The sequence below is a fragment of the Salmo trutta genome, chromosome 26 (genome assembly GCF_901001165.1).
Source record: "Salmo trutta chromosome 26, fSalTru1.1, whole genome shotgun sequence".
In the NCBI taxonomy this organism is placed as follows: Eukaryota; Metazoa; Chordata; class Actinopteri; order Salmoniformes; family Salmonidae; genus Salmo; species Salmo trutta.
The window spans coordinates 36,471,134-36,494,882 of record NC_042982.1 but is presented as its reverse complement, the minus strand read 5'-3'; the positions used below and the strand labels follow the sequence as shown (position 1 = coordinate 36,494,882).

The 23,749-nt window shown below is 47.0% G+C and overlaps 1 protein-coding gene across 1 annotated transcript; it reads right to left on the bottom strand.

Annotated features, from left to right (window-relative positions):
- Positions 1-563: 563 nt before the first annotated feature.
- On the bottom strand, positions 564-23,316 carry LOC115163718 (START domain-containing protein 10). Its single transcript, XM_029715858.1, has 6 exons — positions 22,493-23,316; positions 8,333-8,480; positions 8,125-8,228; positions 4,950-5,067; positions 4,151-4,203; positions 564-993 (listed from the first exon to the last, which is right to left on the bottom strand). Exons 1-6 carry the CDS (start codon positions 22,655-22,657, stop codon positions 781-783), a joined length of 801 nt encoding a protein of 266 aa, XP_029571718.1. The 5' UTR covers positions 22,658-23,316; the 3' UTR covers positions 564-780.
- Between the last annotated feature and the right edge of the window lie 433 nt (positions 23,317-23,749).

Sequence of the window (23,749 nt, the reverse complement as noted above, 5' to 3'; positions counted from 1 at the left end):
CCTCAAACGCTTCCCTTAGCAATAGCCCTACAGACTATCTGCAAAGACTGGATTGATGTGTGTGTGAGAGAGAGACAGTTTTAGTTACAATTAATACTCTCAGATACTACACCCCCCCCCCCCAATGAAGGGGAGGTCAACATCTGAGCTCTCACTTCCTCCCCATCTCCACTCCCCCCCCAGCTCCTTTCTCCCTCCCCACCCACATCTCCACTCTGTTCCCCTCCCCCCACTCTGTTCCCTCCCCCCCACTCTCTTCCCTCCCCCCATCTCCACTCTTCCCTCCAACGTCCCAGTCTTTCCCTGGTGTTAAGTTGAGTGGGGAGTTGCCATGCCAACCCAGAGTGGGGATCCCTGTTCCAAACTAGGCCACACAGCAGTAGTGACATTAAACAGTGTGTACGTGTGTGTGTGTGAGTGTGTGTGTGAGATGGATTCAGACCAGAACAATCTGTTAAATCAGGTCAATCATTCGTCAGACCTCATTTAGCGCACGCACGCACACACACACACACACACACACACACACACACACACACTTTAAGAAAGACTCGGATCACAAATGAAATATGAAAACCTTTGTAGGAATCTGTATTTAAGATTGAACTCTACATACATTCATACATCTGTAGTGTTGAGGAACAGAGAGTGGACTGGTGTGTGTTCAGGATTCTTTACAGGAGACAGCCAATGTGATCCAGAGACATGTTATAATGGACAATAGGGGCAGTGATTCAGGACAAAAACTGACTGGAGAGGAAAAACAAAGTGTGTGTGATGTTAGTCGCTGTCTCTCTCCTCCCGCGTCTGCATCTCGCTGAGTGTACTCTCGTCAATGTTCTCCAGGCTGTCTGCGTGCTGGATGCTAAGCTCGGACACAGGGATTGTGGGAAGTGTAGTCTGCTCAGGGTAGAGCCAGGGCTTATAGCCTGGGGTGTGTCTCTGCTTCCACTCTCCGTACTTTAGACACGCCTTACTGATCTTCTTCATCGCCTGCACACACACACACACACACACAGAGAGAGATCTGCATTTAGCCAAGGATAAAAAGGAACACAAGCAGCAGTGAGCAGTTGTGTTGTCTGCTGTACCATATACTGACACACAGAGACAGAGAGAGATGTCTGCTGTACCATGTAGTAACCTAGTGATGGAGAGAGAGAGAGAGATGTCTGCTGTACCATGTAGTAACCTAGTGATGGAGAGAGAGAGAGAGATGTCTGCTGTACCATGTAGTAACCTAGTGATGGAGAGAGAGAGAGATGTCTGCTGTACCATGTAGTAACCTAGTGATGGAGAGAGAGAGAGATGTCTGCTGTACCATGTATAACCTAGTGATGGAGAGAGAGAGAGATGTCTGCTGTACCATGTCGTAACTAGTGATGGAGAGAGAGAGAGATGTCTGCTGTATCCATGCTAGTAACCTAGTGATGGAGAGAGAGAGAGATGTCTGCTGTACCATGTAGTAACCTAGTGATGGAGAGAGAGAGAGATGTCTGCTGTACCATGTAGTAACCTAGTGATGGAGAGAGAGAGAGATGTCTGCTGTACCATGTATTAAGCCTAGTGATGGTAGAGAGAGAGAGATGTCTGCTGTAGCCATGTAGTACCTAGTGATGGAGAGAGAGAGAGATGTCTGCTGTAGCCATGTAGTAACCTAGTGATGGAGAGAGAGAGAGATGTCTGCTGTACCATGTAGTAACCTAGTGATGGAGAGAGAGAGAGATGTCTGCTGTACCATGTAGTAACCTAGTGATGGAGAGAGAGAGAGAGAGAGATGTCTGCTGTACCATGTAGTAACCTAGTGATGGAGAGAGAGAGAGATGTCTGCTGTACCATGTAGTAACCTAGTGATGGAGAGAGAGAGAGAGATGTCTGCTGTACCATGTAGTAACCTAGTGATGGAGAGGAGAGAGAGATGTCTGCTGTACCATGTAGTAACCTAGTGATGGAGAGAGAGAGATGTCTGCTGTACCTAGTAGTAACCTAGTGATGGAGAGAGAGAGAGAGATGTCTGCTGTACCATGTAGTAACCTAGTGATGGAGAGAGAGAGAGAGATGTCTGCTGTACCATGTAGTAACCTAGTGATGGAGAGAGAGAGAGAGATGTCTGCTGTACCATGTAGTAACCTAGTGATGGAGAGAGAGAGAGAGATGTCTGCTGTACCATGTAGTAACATAGTGATGGAGAGAGAGAGAGATGTCTGCTGTACCATGTAGTAACCTAGTGATGGAGAGAGAGAGAGAGATGTCTGCTGTACCATGTAGTAACCTAGTGATGGAGAGAGAGAGATGTCTTGCTGTACCATGTAGTAACCTAGTGATGGAGAGAGCGAGAGATGTCTGCTGTTAACATGTAGTACACCTAGTGATGGAGTAGAGAGAGAGATGTCTGCTGTACCCATGTAGTAACCTAGTGATGGAGAAGAGGAGAGAGGTCTGCTGTACGGCATGTAGTAACCTAGTGATGAGAGAGAGAGAGAGAGATGTCTGCCTGTAGCCATGTAGTAACCTAGTGATGGAGAGAGAGATGTCTGCTGTACCATGTAGTAACCTAGTGATGGAGAGAGAGAGAGATGTCTGCTGTACCATGTAGTAACCTAGTGATGGAGAGAGAGAGTGTCTGCTGTACCATGTAGTAACCTAGTGATGGAGAGAGAGAGAGATGTCTGCTGTACCATGTAGTAACCTAGTGATGGAGAGAGAGAGAGAGGTCTGCTGTACCATGTAGTAACCTAGTGATGGAGAGAGAGAGAGAGATGTCTGCTGTACCATGTAGTAACCTAGTGATGGAGAGAGAGAGAGAGATGTCTGCTGTACCATGTAGTAACCTAGTGATGGAGAGAGAGAGATGTCTGCTGTACCATGTAGTAACCTAGTGATGGAGAGAGAGATGTCTGCTGTACCATGTAGTAACCTAGTGATGGAGAGAGAGAGAGATGTCTGCTGTACCATGTAGTAACCTAGTGATGGAGAGAGAGAGAGATGTCTGCTGTACCATGTAGTAACCTAGTGATGGAGAGAGAGATGTCTGCTGTACCATGTAGTAACCTAGTGATGGAGAGAGAGAGAGATGTCTGCTGTACCATGTAGTAACCTAGTGATGGAGAGAGAGATGTCTGCTGTACCATGTAGTAACCTAGTGATGGAGAGAGAGAGAGAGAGATGTCTGCTGTACCATGTAGTAACCTAGTGATGGAGAGAGAGATGTCTGCTGTACCATGTAGTAACCTAGTGATGGAGAGAGAGAGAGATGTCTGCTGTACCATGTAGTAACCTAGTGATGGAGAGAGAGAGATGTCTGCTGTACCATGTAGTAACCTAGTGATGGAGAGAGAGATGTCTGCTGTACCATGTAGTAACCTAGTGATGGAGAGAGAGAGAGATGTCTGCTGTACCATGTAGTAACCTAGTGATGGAGAGAGAGATGTCTGCTGTACCATGTAGTAACCTCTGAGATCTATATATTTGTATTTAATTTATCAAGGCAAGTCAGTAAAGAACAAATTCTATTTACAATGACGGCCTACCCTGGCCAAACACTAACCCGGGTGGGACTCCCAATCACAGCCGGTTGTGATACAGCCTGGAATCGAACCAGGGCCTGTAGTGACGCCTCTAGCACTGAGATGCAGTGCCTTAGACTGGGGCTCTCCCCCATTTTTCCTCATTCCCTTGAGATCCCATGGCCTATTTCAGCACACACACGTTTCTAGCCCAGGGAAGAGCAGGAAGAATCATACATTATACACAGGTGTTCTCCCGTGTGCACCGGGTCCAGACAACCAGACTCTGCTGAGAGAGGTAACACACGCCTGCTCCCCATCTCTCCCCAACTCTCCCCAACTCTCCCCAACTCTCCTCAACTCTCCCCAACTCTCTCCCCAACTCTCCCCATCTCTCCTCCCATCTCTCCTCCCATCTCTCCTCCCATCTCTCCTCAACTCTCCCCAACTCTCCCCAACTCTCCCCAACTCTCTCCAACTCTCTCCAACTCTCTCCAACTCTCTCCAACTCTCTCCAACTCTCTCCAACTCTCTCCAACTCTCTCCTCGCTTCAGCATTATAATGTGGTGATGGGAGTGGGAGTGTGTACAGTGGGAGTGTAATGATGGGCAGTGTAGGCATAAGGAGTCTGGAATGTACTTACTTTGGGAGCCAGAAACTGGGAAGACTTGTTAACAACCCACTTGGGTAGTGAACCTGGGAGGGACAGAGATTGATGTTACACCATGTCGTGTCACCCACAGTCAAATCACCCACTGTTAACAGATGTCACACACACTCATACCAGAACAGGTGATTTAGAGAGAATTAGATGGAGATATTATCAAGAGCTTTACCATCTTAAAAGAGAGGGAATAACAGAGAAAGAGCAATACAAAGAGAGATGGAGAGATAGAGAGGGAGAAAGAGAGAAAGAGAGGGAGAGAAAGAGAGAGTTAGAGAGAAAGAGAGGGAGAGAGAAAGAGAGAGAGAGGGAGAGAGAGAGAGGGAGAGAGAGGGAGAGAGAGGGAGAGAGAGGGAGAGGGAGAGGGAGAGAGAGAGAAAGAGAGGGAGAAAGAGGGGTGGAGAAAGAGACAAAAAGAGGAGGAGAAGGAGAGAGAGAAGGAGGAAGAAAGAGGCAAAAAGAGTATGAGAAGGAGAGAAATGAGAGGGACAGACCCTGTCCTCCAGATCCATAGTTACTATGGCGATAGCTGTAGAAAGAAGGTCCTGAGTATGAATCATTCATTAAGTCTCCAAGCACATTAACCACCTGGTGGCTGCTGAGGGGAGGACAGCTCATAATACATCCTGGAATGGAGTCAACAGAATGGTATCAAACATGTGGTTTCCATGTGGTTGATGCCATTCCATTGACTCCATTCCAGCCATTACTATGAGCTGTGCTCCCCTCAGCAGCCTCCACTGCTGTATGTGTGTGTGTGTGTGTGTGTGTGTATTACCTTTTGGATCCACATGTGCCAGGTAGGTGAGAGTGCAGTGGTTCGGTCCATGGCTCTGGATCAGGTAGCCAGTCTGGATGGACACCGCTCGTACCATGTCCTTCTTAGGGGGGTATTTCTACAGGAAAACACAGTGGAACAGCCCTAGTTAGCACAGAACCCTCCATCTGAGGAAATGGTCTCAACCACTGACAGTTCAACTGCTGTACAGTTGAATCCAGTTATTTGGGTTTGTTCTGCATGAGTGCACTACACGACCAGAACATTCAACCAAAATGTATTTCAATAAAATGATACACTGCCCTGCACTTAAACAGAGTTTACATTGAAAACACGACATTAACTGATCAGGAGTTTACTGCTCAAAGTAATATTGTGGAGGGGTAAAGTGACAGTATGGATTCTCACTCACAGTTACTATCCTAGTTCTGTTCTGGATCTCTGTCAGTTCCTGATGCTGGCCCGGCCTTGCCCAATAGCAGTGAACTCTTACACACTCCTCGCACTAAACTCAATGTGAGCAAAGTAGCTGTGTTTGTCTGGATCTAGGTTTGTGTCTTGCAGGTTTGTCTGAGTGTTTGCGTGTGGAAAGCAGAAGCTTACAGCAGCAGTAGTCACATGAGAGGTCAACTTAACATTGATCCCTCAGAGAGAGAAATAAAAAGAGAGAGGTCTGATGCCAAACCAAACCCTAATCGCCTTCCTTCCTGCCGTAGGTGACTAGTCTTAAGGTCTCATTGAACAGGAGAAGGGAGAGCAGTATTACAAACGCTCCTCCAATAAGCTAAAGTCGAGGTTCTTCTCCACTTCTCAAAGATCCTCAAGGACGAATGGTGAAGGGCAGAGCCAATGTACTGTCTGAGTGTTGAGTGACCTAACCCTGAGCTACCACTGTCCTATCCAACACACAGGTTTTACTGTACTGTCTGAGTGTTGAGTGATCTAACCCTGAGCTACCACTGTCCTATCCAACACACAGGTTTTACTGTACTGTCTGAGTGTTGAGTGATCTAACACTGAGCTACCACTGTCCTATCCAACACAGGCTTTACTTTACTTTACTGTCTGAGTGTTGAGTGACCTAACCCTGAGCTACCACTGTCCTATCCAACACAGGCTTTATCCAACGTTAGCAGTGGCACGGACCGATAAAGCTTTATTGAAATGCCAGGGGATTAAGTCAACTAATACACCCACAGTCTTACTGAAGTGAGCAAATACTCCACTTACTGTAAACACACGGCCCACCTTTATCAAACTGTACTTATGTACACACACACACACACACACACACACACACAGTAAAGATACCCCAAGACATGTCCATCCACAGCATGTTCATTTAAATAGAGTGGACAGTCCTACCGTAGCATTTGTTTCCCACTGAGGTCAAGGGAAACTATTCTGCAGGTCTGTTCTCTCTCTTCTGTTTCTACCTGCAGAGCGTTGTACAACCAGTTGGTTATCCACTGAGCCTATCCCCCTGAGCCTATCCCCCTGAGCCTATTATCCCCTCAGCCTATCCCCCGAGCCTATCCCCCGAGCCTATCCCCCGAGCCTATCCCCCGAGCCTATCCCCCGAGCCTATCCCCCCGAGCCTATTATCCCCCGAGCCTTACCACTGAGCCTATCATCCCCCTGAGCCTATCATCCCCCTGAGCCTATCATCCCCCTGAGCCTATCATCCCCCTGAGCCTATCATCCCCTGAGCCTATCATCCCCCTGAGCCTATCATCCCCCTGAGCCTATCATCTCCCTGAGCCTATCATCCCCCTGAGCCTATTATCCCCCTGAGCCTATTATCCCCCTGAGCCTATTATCCCCCTGAGCCTATTATCCCCCTGAGCCTATTATCCCCCTGAGCCTATCCCCCTGAGCCTATTATCCCCCTGAGCCTATTATCCCCCTGAGCCTATTATCCCCCTGAGCCTATTATCCCCCTGAGCCTATCCCCCTGAGCCTATTATCCCCCTGAGCCTATTATCCCCCTGAGCCTATCCCCCTGAGCCTATCCACTGACTCCAACCTGGTTCCTGGAGACGTTGTCTAGGGCAACAGATTGTAATAATTAGCTGCTTGATAAGCTGAATCCGGTTGGTTGTAACTGGGGTTGGAGTGAGAACCCATAGAGGGGTAGTTCTCCAGGAACAGGGTTGGAGAGAGAACCCATAGAGGGGTAGTTCTCCAGGAACAGGGTTGGAGTGAGAACCCATAGAGGGGTAGTTCTCCAGGAACAGGGTTGGAGAGAGAACCCATAGAGGGGTAGTTCTCCAGGAACAGGGTTGGAGAGAGAACCCATAGAGGGGTAGTTCTCCAGGAACAGGGTTGGAGAGAGAACCCATAGAGGGGTAGTTCTCCAGGAACAGGGTTGGAGAGAGAACCCATAGAGGGGTAGTTCTCCAGGAACAGGGTTGGAGTGAGAACCCATAGAGGTGTAGTTCTCCAGGAGCAGGGTTGGAGTGAGAACCCATAGAGGGGTAGTTCTCCAGGAACAGGGTTGGAGAGAGAACCCATAGAGGGGTAGTTCTCCAGGAACAGGGTTGGAGCGAGAACCCATAGAGGGGTAGTTCTCCAGGAACAGGGTTGGAGTGAGAACCCATAGAGGGGTAGTTCTCCAGGAACAGGGTTGGAGAGAGAACCCATAGAGGGGTAGTTCTCCAGGAACAGGGTTGGAGAGAGAACCCATAGAGGGGTAGTTCTCCAGGAACAGGGTTGGAGTGAGAACCCATAGAGGGGTAGTTCTCCAGGAACAGGGTTGGAGTGAGAACCCATAGAGGGGTAGTTCTCCAGGAACAGGGTTGGAGTGAGAACCCATAGAGGGGTAGTTCTCCAGGAACAGGGTTGGAGTGAGAACCCATAGAGGGGTAGTTCTCCAGGAGCAGGGTTGGAGAGAGAACCCATAGAGGGGTAGTTCTCCAGGAGCAGGGTTGGAGAGAGAACCCATAGAGGGGTAGTTCTCCAGGAGCAGGGTTGGAGAGAGAACCCATAGAGGGGTAGTTCTCCAGGAACAGGGTTGGAGTGAGAACCCATAGAGGGGTAGTTCTCCAGGAACAGGGTTGGAGTGAGAACCCATAGAGGGGTAGTTCTCCAGGAACAGAGTTGGAGAGCCATGGGCCAGGGGGTAGAGTACAGGGTTCTGGACCAGGATACTCTCCCTGTACATGTTTATACTTACGGCATGTTTGACAGAGTAGTTCATGATGATGTAATCACTGCCCATGGGCAGCCAGGAGCGCAGCGTGATGACATCACGGTTCTTCAGCGGCTTGGGACACTTCCCTAGACACAGACGAGGAGGAGCCTCATTAACATACACACAGCGCCAAGAATGTGTGTGCGTGTGTGTGTGTGTGTGTGTGTGTGTGTGTGTGTGTGTGTCGTACAGGAGTAGTAGCCCACGTCTGCGTTAACAGTGAGTTTTCCGATATCGAAGGTTTCGATGACGTTTGAGTCCCATTTCCTCCGGTACTCGATGTCATGGAGAACATCATACATAGTCTCAGCTGGCACGTCCTTACACACCATCCGACACTGCAGGAGAAACACACAGACACACGTCAACCATTAGTCAACCATTAGTCTACCAAACACACACGCCAACCATTAGTCAACCATTAGTCTACCAAATACACAAACACACACGCCAACCATTAGTCTCCCATTAGTCTACCAAATACACACACAAACAAACTACACTTCCTAACTCCTGCTCACATTAATACACAGCGGACACCACCCTGATGCCAAATCCTTTCCACTACTGTGTGTGTTTTTACATGAAGAGACGGGCCAGTGGATGCAGATGTGGCCAGTGGATACAGATGTGGCCAGTGGTTACAGATGTGGCCAGTGGATACAGATGTGTCTCTAGCCTACAGCACCTAAACTGTAAATAACTAACACTATACAGAGGACAAACACACAGCTACATAAATAAATAAATATATATACAAAAATATAAACGCAACATGTAAAGTGTTGGTCCCATGTTTCATGAGCTGAAATAAAAGATCCCAGAAATGTTCCATACACACAAAAAGCTTATTTCTGTCCAATTTTATGCACATATTTGTTTACATCCCTGTTAGTGACAGGTGTGCAATATCAAGAAGCTGATTAAACAGCATGATCATTACACAGGTGCACCTTGTGCTGGGGGCAATAAAAGGCCAGCTTAAAATGTGCAGTTTTGTCACACAACACAATGCCACAGATGTCTCAAGGTGAGGGAATGTGCAATTGGCATACTGACTGCAGGAATGTCCACCAGAGCTGTTGCCAGAGAATTGAATGTTCATTTCTGTACCATAAGCCCCCTCCAACGTCGTTTTAGAGAATTTGGCAGTCTGTCCAACCGGCCTCACAACCACAGACCACGTGTAACCACGCCAGCCCAGGACCTCCACATCCGGGTTCTTCACCTGCAGGATCGTCCGAGACCAGCCACCAGCTGATGAAACTGAGGAGTATTTCTGTCTGTAATAAAGCCCGTTTGTGGGGAAAAACTCGTTCTGATTGGCTGGACATGGCTGCGCCCCTGCCTAGTCATGTGAAATCCATAGGGCCTAATTTATTTATTTACATTGACTGATTTCCTTATATGAACTATAACTCAGCAGAATTGTTGAAATTGTTGCATTTATATTTTTGTTCAGTTTATATACCAAAAAAATTTGATTATAATATCGTCTTTGTATCTCAAAATCCTTGTAATGTGGTTAACCTTCAAAATCTAAAAGAAAATCATTCAAATCTAAAAGCTAGAATTCAACCAGAGAGCGCCCTTAGATCGTGGGAAAAGGCCGCACTTGAATCATTCCCACAGTGAATGGCTAAGCCCGCTACGCTATGAAACCACACACTGTTGAATCATTCCCACAGTGAATGGCTAAGCCCGCTACGCTATGAAACCACACACTGTTGAATCATTCCCACAGTGAATGGTAAGGCCCGCTACGCTATGAAACCACACACTGTTGAATCATTCCCACAGTGAATGGCTAAGCCCGCTACGCTATGAAACCACACACTGTTGAATCATTCCCACAGTGAATGGCTAAGCCCGCTACGCTATGAAACCACACACTGTTGAATCATTCCCACAGTGAATGGCTAAGCCCGCTACGCTATGAAACCACACACTGTTGAATCATTCCCACAGTGAATGGCTAAGCCCGCTACGCTATGAAACCACACACTGTTGAATCATTCCCACAGTGAATGGCTAAGCCCGCTACGCTATGAAACCACACACTTGAATCATTCCCACAGTGAATGGCTAAGCCCGCTACGCTATGAAACCACACACTGTTGAATCATTCCCACAGTGAATGGCTAAGCCCGCTACGCTATGAAACCACACACTGTTGAATCATTCCCACAGTGAATGGCTAAGCCCGCTACGCTATGAAACCACACACTGTTGAATCATTCCCACAGTGAATGGCTAAGCCCGCTACGCTATGAAACCACACACTGTTGAATCATTCCCACAGTGAATGGCTAAGCCCGCTACGCTATGAAACCACACACTGTTGAATCATTCCCACAGTGAATGGCTAAGCCCGCTACGCTCTGAAACCACACACTGTTGAATCATTCCCACAGTGAATGGCTAAGCCCGCTACGCTATGAAACCACACACTGTTGAATCATTCCCACAGTGAATGGCTAAGCCCGCTACGCTATGAAACCACACACTGTTGAATCATTCCCACAGTGAATGGCTAAGCCCGCTACGCTATGAAACCACACACTGTTGAATCATTCCCACAGTGAATGGCTAAGCCCGCTACACTATGAAACCACACACTGTTGAATCATTCCCACAGTGAATGGCTAAGCCCGCTACGCTATGAAACCACACACTGTTGAATCATTCCCACAGTGAATGGCTAAGCCCGCTACGCTCTGAAACCACACACTGTTGAATCATTCCCACAGTGAATGGCTAAGCCCGCTACGCTATGAAACCACACACTGTTGAATCATTCCCACAGTGAATGGCTAAGCCCGCTACGCTATGAAACCACACACTGTTGAATCATTCCCACAGTGAATGGCTAAGCCCGCTACGCTATGAAACCACACACTGTTGAATCATTCCCACAGTGAATGGCTAAGCCCGCTACGCTATGAAACCACACACTGTTGAATCATTCCCACAGTGAATGGCTAAGCCCGCTACGCTATGAAACCACACACTGTTGAATCATTCCCACAGTGAATGGCTAAGCCCGCTACGCTATGAAACCACACACTGTTGAATCATTCCCACAGTGAATGGCTAAGCCCGCTACGCTATGAAACCACACACTGTTGAATCATTCCCACAGTGAATGGTAAGGCCCGCTACGCTATGAAACCACACACTGTTGAATCATTCCCACAGTGAATGGCTAAGCCCGCTACACTATGAAACCACACACTGTTGAATCATTCCCACAGTGAATGGCTAAGCCCGCTACACTATGAAACCACACACTGTTGAATCATTCCCACAGTGAATGGCTAAGCCCGCTACGCTATGAAACCACACACTGTTGAATCATTCCCACAGTGAATGGCTAAGCCCGCTACGCTATGAAACCACACACTGTTGAATCATTCCCACAGTGAATGGCTAAGCCCGCTACGCTATGAAACCACACACTGTTGAATCATTCCCACAGTGAATGGCTAAGCCCGCTACGCTATGAAACCACACACTGTTGAATCATTCCCACAGTGAATGGCTAAGCCCGCTACGCTATGAAACCACACACTGTTGAATCATTCCCACAGTGAATGGTAAGGCCCGCTAAGCTATGAAACCACACACTGTTGAATCATTCCCACAGTGAATGGTAAGGCCCGCTACGCTATGAAACCACACACTGTTGAATCATTCCCACAGTGAATGGTAAGGCCCGCTACGCTATGAAACCACACACTGTTGAATCATTCCCACAGTGAATGGCTAAGCCCGCTACGCTATGAAACCACACACTGTTGAATCATTCCCACAGTGAATGGTAAGGCCCGCTACGCTATGAAACCACACACTGTTGAATCATTCCCACAGTGAATGGCTAAGCCCGCTACGCTATGAAACCACACACTGTTGAATCATTCCCACAGTGAATGGCTAAGCCCGCTACGCTATGAAACCACACACTGTTGAATCATTCCCACAGTGAATGGCTAAGCCCGCTACACTATGAAACCACACACTGTTGAATCATTCCCACAGTGAATGGCTAAGCCCGCTACGCTATGAAACCACACACTGTTGAATCATTCCCACAGTGAATGGCTAAGCCCGCTACGCTATGAAACCACACACTGTTGAATCCTTCCCACAGTGAATGGCTAAGCCCGCTACGCTATGAAACCACACACTGTTGAATCCTTCCCACAGTGAATGGCTAAGCCCGCTACGCTATGAAACCACACACTGTTGAATCATTCCCACAGTGAATGGTAAGGCCCGCTAAGCTATGAAACCACACACTGTTGAATCATTCCCACAGTGAATGGTAAGGCCCGCTACGCTATGAAACCACACACTGTTGAATCATTCCCACAGTGAATGGTAAGGCCCGCTACGCTATGAAACCACACACTGTTGAATCATTCCCACAGTGAATGGCTAAGCCCGCTACGCTATGAAACCACACACTGTTGAATCATTCCCACAGTGAATGGTAAGGCCCGCTACGCTATGAAACCACACACTGTTGAATCATTCCCACAGTGAATGGCTAAGCCCGCTACGCTATGAAACCACACACTGTTGAATCATTCCCACAGTGAATGGTAAGGCCCGCTACGCTATGAAATCACACACTGTTGAATCATTCCCACAGTGAATGGCTAAGCCCGCTACGCTATGAAACCACACACTGTTGAATCATTCCCACAGTGAATGGCTAAGCCCGCTACGCTATGAAACCACACACTGTTGAATCATTCCCACAGTGAATGGCTAAGCCCGCTACGCTATGAAACCACACACTGTTGAATCATTCCCACAGTGAATGGTAAGGCCCGCTACGCTATGAAACCACACACTGTTGAATCATTCCCACAGTGAATGGCTAAGCCCGCTACGCTATGAAACCACACACTGTTGAATCATTCCCACAGTGAATGGCTAAGCCCGCTACGCTATGAAACCACACACTGTTGAATCATTCCCACAGTGAATGGCTAAGCCCGCTACGCTATGAAACCACACACTGTTGAATCATTCCCACAGTGAATGGCTAAGCCCGCTACGCTCTGAAACCACACACTGTTGAATCATTCCCACAGTGAATGGTAAGGCCCGCTACGCTATGAAACCACACACTGTTGAATCATTCCCACAGTGAATGGCTAAGCCCGCTACACTATGAAACCACACACTGTTGAATCATTCCCACAGTGAATGGCTAAGCCCGCTACACTATGAAACCACACACGATTGAAGAGACTTTGATATTACCGGCCGCAATACGTTGAAAACAATGTGTGGGGAGGCAGAGGCACAGAAGCTCACACCTGGGACGGCAGGTAGCCTAGTGGTTAGAGCATTGGACTAGTAACTGAAAGGTTGCTAGATTGAATCCCCGAGCTGACAAGGTACAAATCTGTCGTTCTGTCCCTGAACAAGGCAGTTAATGGCGCCCGGGGAATAGTGGGTTAAGGAAGCCCCCAGCACCTCTCTGATTCAGAATGCGAAAGCAGTTAATGGCGCCCGGGGAATAGTGGGTTAAGGAAGCCCCCAGCACCTCTCTGATTCAGAATGCGAAAGCAGTTAATGGCGCCCGGGGAATAGTGGGTTAAGGAAGCCCCCAGCACCTCTCTGATTCAGAATGCCAAAGCAGTTAATGGCGCCCGGGGAATAGTGGGTTAAGGAAGCCCCCAGCACCTCTCTGATTCAGAATGCGAAAGCAGTTAATGGCGCCCGGGGAATAGTGGGTTAAGGAAGCCCCCAGCACCTCTCTGATTCAGAATGCGAAAGCAGTTAATGGCGCCCGGGGAATAGTGGGTTAAGGAAGCCCCCAGCACCTCTCTGATTCAGAATGCCAAAGCAGTTAATGGCGCACGGGGAATAGTGGGTTAAGGAAGCCCCCAGCACCTCTCTGATTCAGAATGCGAAAGCAGTTAATGGCGCCCGGGGAATAGTGGGTTAAGGAAGCCCCCAGCACCTCTCTGATTCAGAATGCGAAAGACACATTTCAGTTGAAGGCATTCAGTTGTACCTTTCCCCAATACCTTTGTCAGATAACACTGTTAAAGAATGTATGCCATTGCTAGCAATCGAGAGGAAACTGAGTGAACGACTCAAACTCTTCAACTAATGCTCTCCATGTGGACATAGGCTGTGAGAGCCGACAAACTCTTCAACTAATGCTCTCCATGTGGACATAGGCTGTGAGAGCCGACAAACTCTTCAACTAATGCTCTCCATGTGGACATAGGCTGTGAGAGCCGACATGCTCATGAATTGACTTTTGTCCGAGGATGCTGTTCACGAGGACATATTGTTCTGTCTCACGATTCCCGAGCATGAAACAGCACAGGGGATGTTCAGTGTGCTGCGTGGCCATACTGATGAAAAACAGATTCCATATGGAAACGTATGGCGGGCTTTTGCACATATGTATGTATGTATGTATGTATGATACACAGAGCAACTGGCAGCAAAAGAGCTGAGCACAGAACTCAGATATACTGCAGCAGGTAACTTCCATTGTAAACTACATCAAACCACATCTACCGCAGTACACCTGATCTCAAAACTATGTGGAGATATGGGATCAGAGCATGACAATGTTCCATTTCACACAGAGGCTGGGTGGTTATCGAGGGGGAGTGTTGGAAAGATCTTTCTAATTGAGAGAGGAAATGCTGTCATTCACAATGGGTGTATCATTTTTTTGTTTTTATTAAGATTTGACTTTCTGTGTAATGAAAAGAAAATGTGTCTCCTTGCCTATGTAACAGACATATTTGGGAAACTGAACAAACTGAAAAAACTAAAACATTCTATAGAGTGGCTGAGTCAGTGGATTCAGAGGAAACCATTCTTATGGGAGAGTTTCAAAAGTGAACCACGCCCCCTTTCCTCAGCTTTGCATGTTTCTAACAGGAAACGGCATCAGTAATGTCCCACACCAGTGATGACTGCTCACCTCCAAAGCTTGGGGAGCACTTTGGGACCTACCTCCCAATCCGTTTGACTGTGATCCTGGCTCAGTTGACGTGCTGGTAAGTGGAATCCAACAGCTGATGGAGCGGTCATGTGACCGAATGCTGCAGACAATGCATTCACGGGTCATTACGGAGGAGTTTTGGTTCCTGACTCATAGGGAATAACCTGCGGTCTCCCTCTGAGCATTAATGACACGTTCAAAACAACTCGGAACTTGGAAATCTCTGACTTCCGACTTCAGTGCGTTCAAGACAACTGGGAATTCTGGGGGAAAAAACGAGCTCTGACTGGAGAGAATAAATTTGAACAGTCATCCAACTCAGAATTCCAACTCGGGAATTTGAGCCTCTTTCTAGAGATCTGTTTCTGACGTGAAGATCACTGACCTCATGATTTGACCTCGTATTTTTCAGAAATCCCAGTTGTCTTGAAAGCAGCATAAAACTTATGGAACCCTTAGCCAGGTCATATCTGTGTGAAGCTGGATTCAGTGCTCTGGTCTGCATTAAAACCAAATAATGGTCCAGGTTGAATGTGACAGCAGAGACGAGGTGCGCACTGTGGACCACGCCCCCTGACTTTGACACGACATGCATCAAGCACATCCATCTCATTAGTGGTGGTGAGATAAGATACATTATGTCAGACTAATTTAGAATTGACTCCAACAGACCCATATTAAAAGTATGTGATGGTGAGTTGAGAAGACTATCAGAAATACTGTTAGAATGTTTTTCAATTGACTGCCATAGCCCCAATTAAAAGAGTAAACATTGGCTGTTAATTACAAAATGGTTGGGGTCATAAGAATTTTCAGATATCAAAATGGAGAGGAGACAGAGAGAGGAGAGAAGGGCGGGGGGAGAGAAGAGAGAAAGGAGGGAGGGGGGAGAGAAGGGAGGGAGAAAGAAGAGCAGTGAAGAGAGAGGGGAGGGGGGAGAGAGAAGGGAGAGAGAGTAGAGTGGAGAGAGAAGGGAGGGGAGAGAGAGAAGGGAGAGAGAGTAGAGTGGAGAGAGAGGGGAGGGGGGAGAGAGAAGGGAGAGAGAGTAGAGTGGAGAGAGAAGGGAGGGGAGAGAGAGAAGAGAGCGAGTAGAGTGGAGAGAGAAGGGAGAGAGAGAAGAGAGAAGGGAGAAGGGAGAGAGAGTAGAGAGAAGAGAGAAGGGAGAGAGAGTAGAGAGAAGGGAGAGAGTAGAGAGAAGGGAGAGAGAGTAGAGAGAAGGGAGAGAGAGTAGAGAGAAGGGAGAGAGAGAAGAGAGAAGGGAGAAGGGAGAGAGAGTAGAGAGAAGGGAGAGAGTAGAGAGAAGGGAGAGAGTAGAGTGGAGAGAGAAGGGAGGGGAGAGAGAAGGGAGAGAGAGTAGAGAGAAGGGAGGGGAGAGAGTAGAGAGCTTGTTTGTGTGTGGGGGTGACAGTTTAATAGTAAAACCGTTGGCACAGAATTATGCCAATGTCAGGCTCTTAAAAAATGAGAACGTGCGCGCGCCCACACACACCAGAGTTCGGCAAAACGACCCTACAGTAACGCCATCTCCATGGTTACCTCAGCCAAGGGAAGACTCCACACCACAACAACACAGACAGAAGATGGGGGGAGGGGAGAAACTAGAAGTCGCCAGATTAAATCGGCATGGGCAATTAATTAGGGCCGATTTCAAGTTTTCATAACAATCGGTAATTATGGCCGATTACATTGCGCTCCACGAGGAGACTGCGTGGCAGGCTGACCACCTGTTACACGAGTGCAGCAATGAGCCAAGGTAAGTTGCTAGCTAGCATTAGACTTATCTTATAAAAAACAATCCATTTTAACATAATCACTAGTTAACTACACATGGTTGATGATATTACTAGTTTATCTAGCTTGTCCTGCGTTGCATATAATCAATGCAGTGCCTGTTAATTTATCATGAATCACAGCCTACTTCACCAAACGGGTGATGACTTAACAAGCACATTCACGAAAAAAACACTGTCGTTGCACCAATGTATCTAGCCATAAACATCAATGCCTTTCTTAAAATCAATACACAAGTATATATTTTTAACCCTGCATATTTAGTTAAAAGAAATGAATGTTAGCAGGCAATATTAACTAGGGAAGTTGTGTCACTTCTCTTGTGTTCTGTGCAAGCAGAGTCAGGGTATATGCAGCAGTTTGGGCCGCCTGGCTCGTTGCTAACTGTGTGAAGACCATTTCTTCCTAACAACGACCGTAATTAGTTTTCCAGAATATTACATAATTATTACATAACATTGAAGGTTGTGCAATGTAAGAGCAATATTTAGACTGGATGCCATCCGTTAGATAAAATACGGAACGGTTCCGTATTTCACTGAAGAGTAAATGTTTTGTTTTTGAAATGATAGTTTCCGGATTTGACCATATTAATGACCAAAGGCTCGTATTTCTGTGTGTTTATTATATTATAATTAAATCTATGATTTGATATTTGATAGAGCAGTCTGACTGAGCGGTGGTAGGCAGCAGCAGGCTCGTAAGCATTCATTCAAACAGCACTTTCCTGCATTTGCCAGCAGCTCTTCGCAATGCTTGAAGCACAGCGCTGTTTATGACTTCAAACCTATCAACTCCCGAGATTAGGCTGGAAATACTAAAGTACCTATTAGAACATCCAATAGTCAAAGGTATATGAAATACAAATGGTATAGAGAGAAATAGTCCTATAATTCCTATAATAACTACAACCTAAAACTTCTTAACTGGGAATATTGAAGACTCATGTTAAAAGGAACCACCAGCTTTCATATGTTCTCATGTTCTGAGCAAGGAACTTAAACGTTAGCTTTTTTACATGGCACATATTGCACTTTTACTTTCTTCTCCAACACTGTTTTTGCATTATTTAAACCAAATTGAACATGTTTCATTATTTATTTGAGGCTAAATTGATTTTTATGTATTATATTAAGTTAAAATAAAAGTGTTCATTCAGTATTGTTGTAATTGTCGTTATATATATATATAAATAAATAAAAACGGCCAATTAATCGGTATCGGCTGTTTTTTGGTCCTCCAATAATCGCTATCGGCGTCGAAAAATCATAATTGGTCGACATCTAGGAGAAACCCATAGAGCACTACGGGGATACCCCTGAGCACTATGAGGAACCCCATCTTTCAACAGCCAAATCTACACTAACTATGGATCAGTTCTTCAAACTATGTTTCTCAGAGAGACTCAGAGTACCTCACCACGTACAGTAGTAGTATATACAGCTTCCTATCTGTGGTCATGAGGACCTGTTATCAGTTACTACTGCAGCTTCACTAGTGATTCAGTAACCCAACTCTCTCTCTGTGTGTGTGTGTGTGTGTGTGTGTGTGTGTGTGTGTGTGTGTGTGTGTGTGTGTGTGTTGGACTAAGGACTTAAAAGTCACAATGGAGTTGAGAGAATAATGAAGCGATTGTGTCTGCAGGGCAGACTGAAACAAGAGAGGGGGAGAGGGAAGACTATCAATGTAATTCTATTAAACTAATTCAGTACAATCCTCTACTGATGAGGGCAGGAGAGAGCAAAAACCAGACGGAGAGAGACGGAGACTAAACTGTGGTGTGTGTGTGTGAAACGTAAAACTGAAATCCCATGTGTGAGTGGTCAATGTTGGCAGTACATGTGTGTATGTATTAACAAAGTCCTGTGGACCAGACACTAGATGCTCACAGTCACATGATACACAACCTCTAACCTTATACACACACCCTTCCCCCTGCATCAGACTGCACTAGAGTCAGCTGCTGTGTTTAATCAAACATCCCTCCTTCTCCCCCTCCCCTCTCTCTCCCTCCCCTCTCTCTCTCTCTCTCCCTCCCCTCTCTCTCCCTCCCCTCTCTCTCCCTCCCCTCTCTCTCCTCTCCCTCTCCTCTCTCTCCCTCCCCTCTCTCTCCTCTCCCTCTCCCTCTCCTCTCTCTCCCTCCCCTCTCTCTCCTCTCCCTCTCCTCTCTCCCCTCTCCTCTCTCTCCCTCCCCTCTCCTCTCTCTCCCCTCTCTCTCCCTCCCCCAGGCCTGTCAAAGCTCATATGTTCTGCTGGACACAGGTAGACAGATGTGGAAGAGAAGGAGGTGTGTGTGGGCTAGAGAAAGTCCAAACATCACCCAGCAGTCTGACAGCTTGTTAACCCAGCCACATACAGTACATTCAGAAGGTATTCACAATCATTGACTTTTACCACATTTTGTTACGTTACAGCCTTATTCTAAAATGGATTAAAAAAAAACATTTCCTCATCAATCTACACACAATACCCCATAACGACAAAGTGAAAACAGGTTTTTAGAAGTTTTACTAATTTATTTAACTTAAAAAACAGAAACCCCTTATTGATTGGACATGGAAAGGCACACACCTTTAATAAAATAAGGTCCCACAGTTGACAGTGCATGTCAGAGCAAAAACCAAGCCATGAGTTGGAAGGAATTGTCTGTAGTGCTCTGAGACAGGATTGTGTAGAGACACAGAATTGGGGAAGGGTACCAAAGGGGTCCAAGAACACAGTGGCCTCAATCATTCTTAAATGGAAGAAGTTTGGAACCACCAAGACTCTTCCTTGAACTGGCCGCCCAGCTAAACTGAGTAATCAGGGGAGAAGGACCTTGGTCAGGGAGGTGACCAAGAACCCGATGGTCCCGCTGACAGAGCTCCGGAGTTCCTCTACTTTATGGTAGTGGCCAGACGGAAGCCACTCCTCAGTAAAAGGCACGTCAGCTCACTTGGAGTTTGCCAAAAGGCACTTAAAGGACTCTCAGACCATGAGAAACAAGATTCTCTGGTCTGATGAAACCAAGACTGAACTCTTTGGCCTGAATGCCAAGCGTCTCGTCTGGAGGAAACATGGCACCATCCCTACAGTGAAGCATGGTGGTGGCAGCATCATGCTGTGGGGATGTTTTTCAGCAGCAGGGACTGGGAGACTAGTCAGGATTGAGGGAAAGCTGAACGGAGCAAAGTAGAGCGAGATCCTTGATGAAAACCTGCTCCAAGGCGCTCAGGACCTCAGACTGGGGTGAAGGTTCACCTTCCAACAGGACAACAACCCTAAGCACACAGCCAAGACAACACAGGACTGCCTGGCTTCGGGACAAGTCTCATTGTCCTTGAGTGACCCAGCCAGAGCCCAGACTTGAACCAATCGAACATCTCTGGAGAGACCTGGAAATAGCTGTGCAGCGACGCTCCCCATCCAACCTGACAGAGCATGAGAGGATCTACAGAGAAGAATGGGAAAAACTCCCCAAAGACAGGTGTGCCAAGCTTGTAGCATCATACCGAAGAAAATATGAGGCTGTAATCACTGCCAAAGGTGCTTCAACAAAGTACTGAGTAAAGGGTCAGAATACTTACTGTATGTTAATGTAACATATTATTATAATTTTTTTTTTTATATATACCTTTGCAAAAACTATTCTTATTATTTTTTTATGTTTTTGCTTTGTTATTATGTGGTATTGTGTGCAGATTGGGGAGTGGAAAAAACAAAGTCAAGGGGTCTGAATACTTACCGAATGCACTGTACATACAGAAGCATAGCTCAGCCTGCCTTTGTGTGTCAGTATAATGATGATGGGAGTTTAATAGAGATGCTGATGATAGTGCTGACTAATGGTTACAGGCTGATATATTGTTGATGATAATGATGATGATGATAATTATTCTGCTAATGATGATGAAGACAAAGACCTCTCCCCCAACCTCCCCCTCCCTCTTGGGGTTTCAATGCCTCTGCACTTTACATGTCCCTGTTCTTCACTGCTGTGGGCATTGTGAGAGGAGAACATTACAACAACCTGGATATCTCTCTCTCACACACTTTCTAAGTTGATCAGCTGGGAGAGCATCCATGCTTTTATTTCAGTCTATAAATAGAAGAGCAGGATCATAGCATCACTGCCTCCTGAGCACGGACACACACAACACATACGAGTTTAGAGAGACACACAACACATACATACGAGTTTAGAGAGACACACACACACATACATACGAGTTTAGAGAGACACACAACACATACATACGAGTTTAGAGAGAGACACACAACACACACATACGAGTTTAGAGAAACACACAACACATACATACGAGTTTAGAGAGAGACACACAACACATACGAGTTTAGAGAGAGACACACAACACATACATACGAGTTTAGAGAGAGACACACAACACATACATACGAGTTTAGAGAGAGACACACAACACATACATACGAGTTTAGAAAGACACACAAGGATGTAACGGTTTGAGGGCTACTGCCAAACAGTGTGTGTATCCTGCTATGTGTGGTAACCAGACTGCTGTCCTCCCTCTCTGTGTGTGGTAACCAGACTGCTGTCCTCCCTCTCTGTGTGTGGTAACCAGACTGCTGTCCTCCCTCTCTGTGTGTGGTAACCAGACTGCTGTCCTCCCTCTCTGTGTGTGGTAACCAGACTGCTGTCCTCCCTCTCTGTGTCTGGTAACCAGACTGCTGTCCTCCCTCTCTGTGTCTGGTAACCAGACTGCTGTCCTCCCTCTCTGTGTCTGGTAACCAGACTGCTGTCCTCCCTCTCTGTGTGTGTTTGTGGAGTTATTATGAGAAGGTCCACCTGTCCTGTATGAATACACAGAGAGATTACCTCTGCATACAAACTGAGCAACACACACACACACACACACACACACACACACACACACACACACACGAGTGCAGAGAGAGACAAGGCCTCTCCTTAAGCACACATTAAACACTCTGTGGCATTACGCAAATCAGGCCAACGGACACTTCAGAGACAGATAGATGACAGCTGATAGAACAGGTTTACTGCCTACCAGACCCATCATAGAATCCCTTCTCTGGCGTCATGTCTGTCAAAACTGTGTGTGTCAGTAAAGATACCTGCCATTCAGTAGCCCACACTCACAGGTATCAGACAGACTACCTGCAGCTTCTCCATCACACACACGCACACACACACACACACACACACACCTGTTTGAGTCCACAGTAGCCTGCTCCTACAGTGTGATGTCAGAGATGATTAATCACGTACACAGTCCACACACATCCTGTTTGACCTTCTGTTTCTCTCTCCCCCTCCTCCCTTCATCAAACAACTGTATGTGAACACCTGTTTTCCGGCTATCCTGCCACAGACCCGGATACACACACCTGACCCAGGCCCTGATCTCATTCTGCCCTTTCTTCCTGTAGATAACACTTCCTTGCCCTCCTTTCAGTTATATTACGTAAGGGTTTGAATTTAGGCAATTTAATACGTCCTACTATGGGACTGTGTGACCGAGGTAGCCCGTATGGTGCCCTCTGCTTTATACACATTCTATTCTGCGGTTTACCGGCCTACCCGGTTCTCACCTTAATCTTATGGAGGGACTTCTCCTCGTCTCCTCCTATAGTCTGGGTCCAAACGGTCATGCCCGTCTTGTTGTAGGTCAGACTCCAGCCCTCCTCGCTCCAGCACTCCTCCTTGAAGTTGCTGAATGCCCGGTCGTCCGGGATCAATACCGACTCCGCCGACATGATGTTACCGAGGAGTGCGAGCTCGCTCTTCTGCAGGTCACCGGGAAGAACGACGACGAGACCGAGCAGAGGTGGGGGAAGAAACCCAATCCCGAGGCAAACTGGGACGAACGGGCGCCGGTGAAGAGTGACTGAGCTAAACGACGCACTCCTCTATCCTCTGAGTGAATTATTCATCCAATTTAATTTATCGAGCAAGCAACCCGCTAAACCGAGTCTTGTTATGATGGGTGTTAGAAAAGGAAGCTGCGCGGGATCACCGAAAGCGCACAAAAACACCGGTATAAAAATAACGTATATTTCATATAAACTATAGTCACGAGTGGAAGCTTTCCGGCTTTTATCTTACAACACTATTGACCCTCTGGCGTGAATCAACTGCAGTTCAATATGGTCCGCAGCAGCTATTTCAGGGAGCCATATGTTTCTGCTGTCTCACGGCGACTCGGCTGGAAATGAAAGGCTGACAAGTCCGAGGGTTATGATCAATCGTTGCCCGTTTACATTTCAGTTCCCTTGCGTCGCTGTGTGCCCCCCTATGGTTCCTCGACGTCGTTGGAGGTTGATGGTGCAGTGTGGAGAAGAGAGGAAAGCGTTGGTGACACACAGAGAGGCGATGAAAGATTGACAATCGAAGAGAAACCGCCCACTCGGCTACGTGCACACACATCCTTCTGTCAGGGACCAGAAATCAGCTGCGCGCCCGGTGCTCTCCTCCCTTCCTCCACCCTTTTTCCCTGTTGTTGTTCATTTTCTCACTATTTCAACAACAGAACCGTTACTGTGGGAGATGGCTTGGGGAAAATGCCTTTAGGAAGTGACGTTTCTAGGATTTGAAGACAATTGGAGCCTTAGCCCAAAGCCAGTAGGTGGTCTGGGGGCATTCTCCCCCGGCAAAAAAGTAATTTAAACAGCTAAATGCTGAATTTGGTGCACTTTGAGATGCACATTGAGAGATTAGAATATTGAGAGACCAACCGCCGACCATGTGTAACCACGCCAGCCCAGGACCTCCACATCAGGCTTCTTCACTTGCGTGATCGTCTAAGACCAGCCACCCGGACAGCTGATGAAACTGTCAGAAACCATCTC

Coding starts and splice junctions, on each gene's coding strand:
- LOC115163718 (XM_029715858.1), bottom strand. CDS start 22,657: ATGTCGGCGGAGTCGGTATTGATCCCGGACGACCGGGCATTCAGCAAC. Junction 8,229..8,332: donor AGACGTGGGCTACTACTCCT/GTACGACACACA, acceptor GTCTGTGTCTAG/GGAAGTGTCCCAAGCCGCTG. Junction 994..4,150: donor CCCAGTTTCTGGCTCCCAAA/GTAAGTACATTC, acceptor GTGTGTGTGCAG/GCGATGAAGAAGATCAGTAA.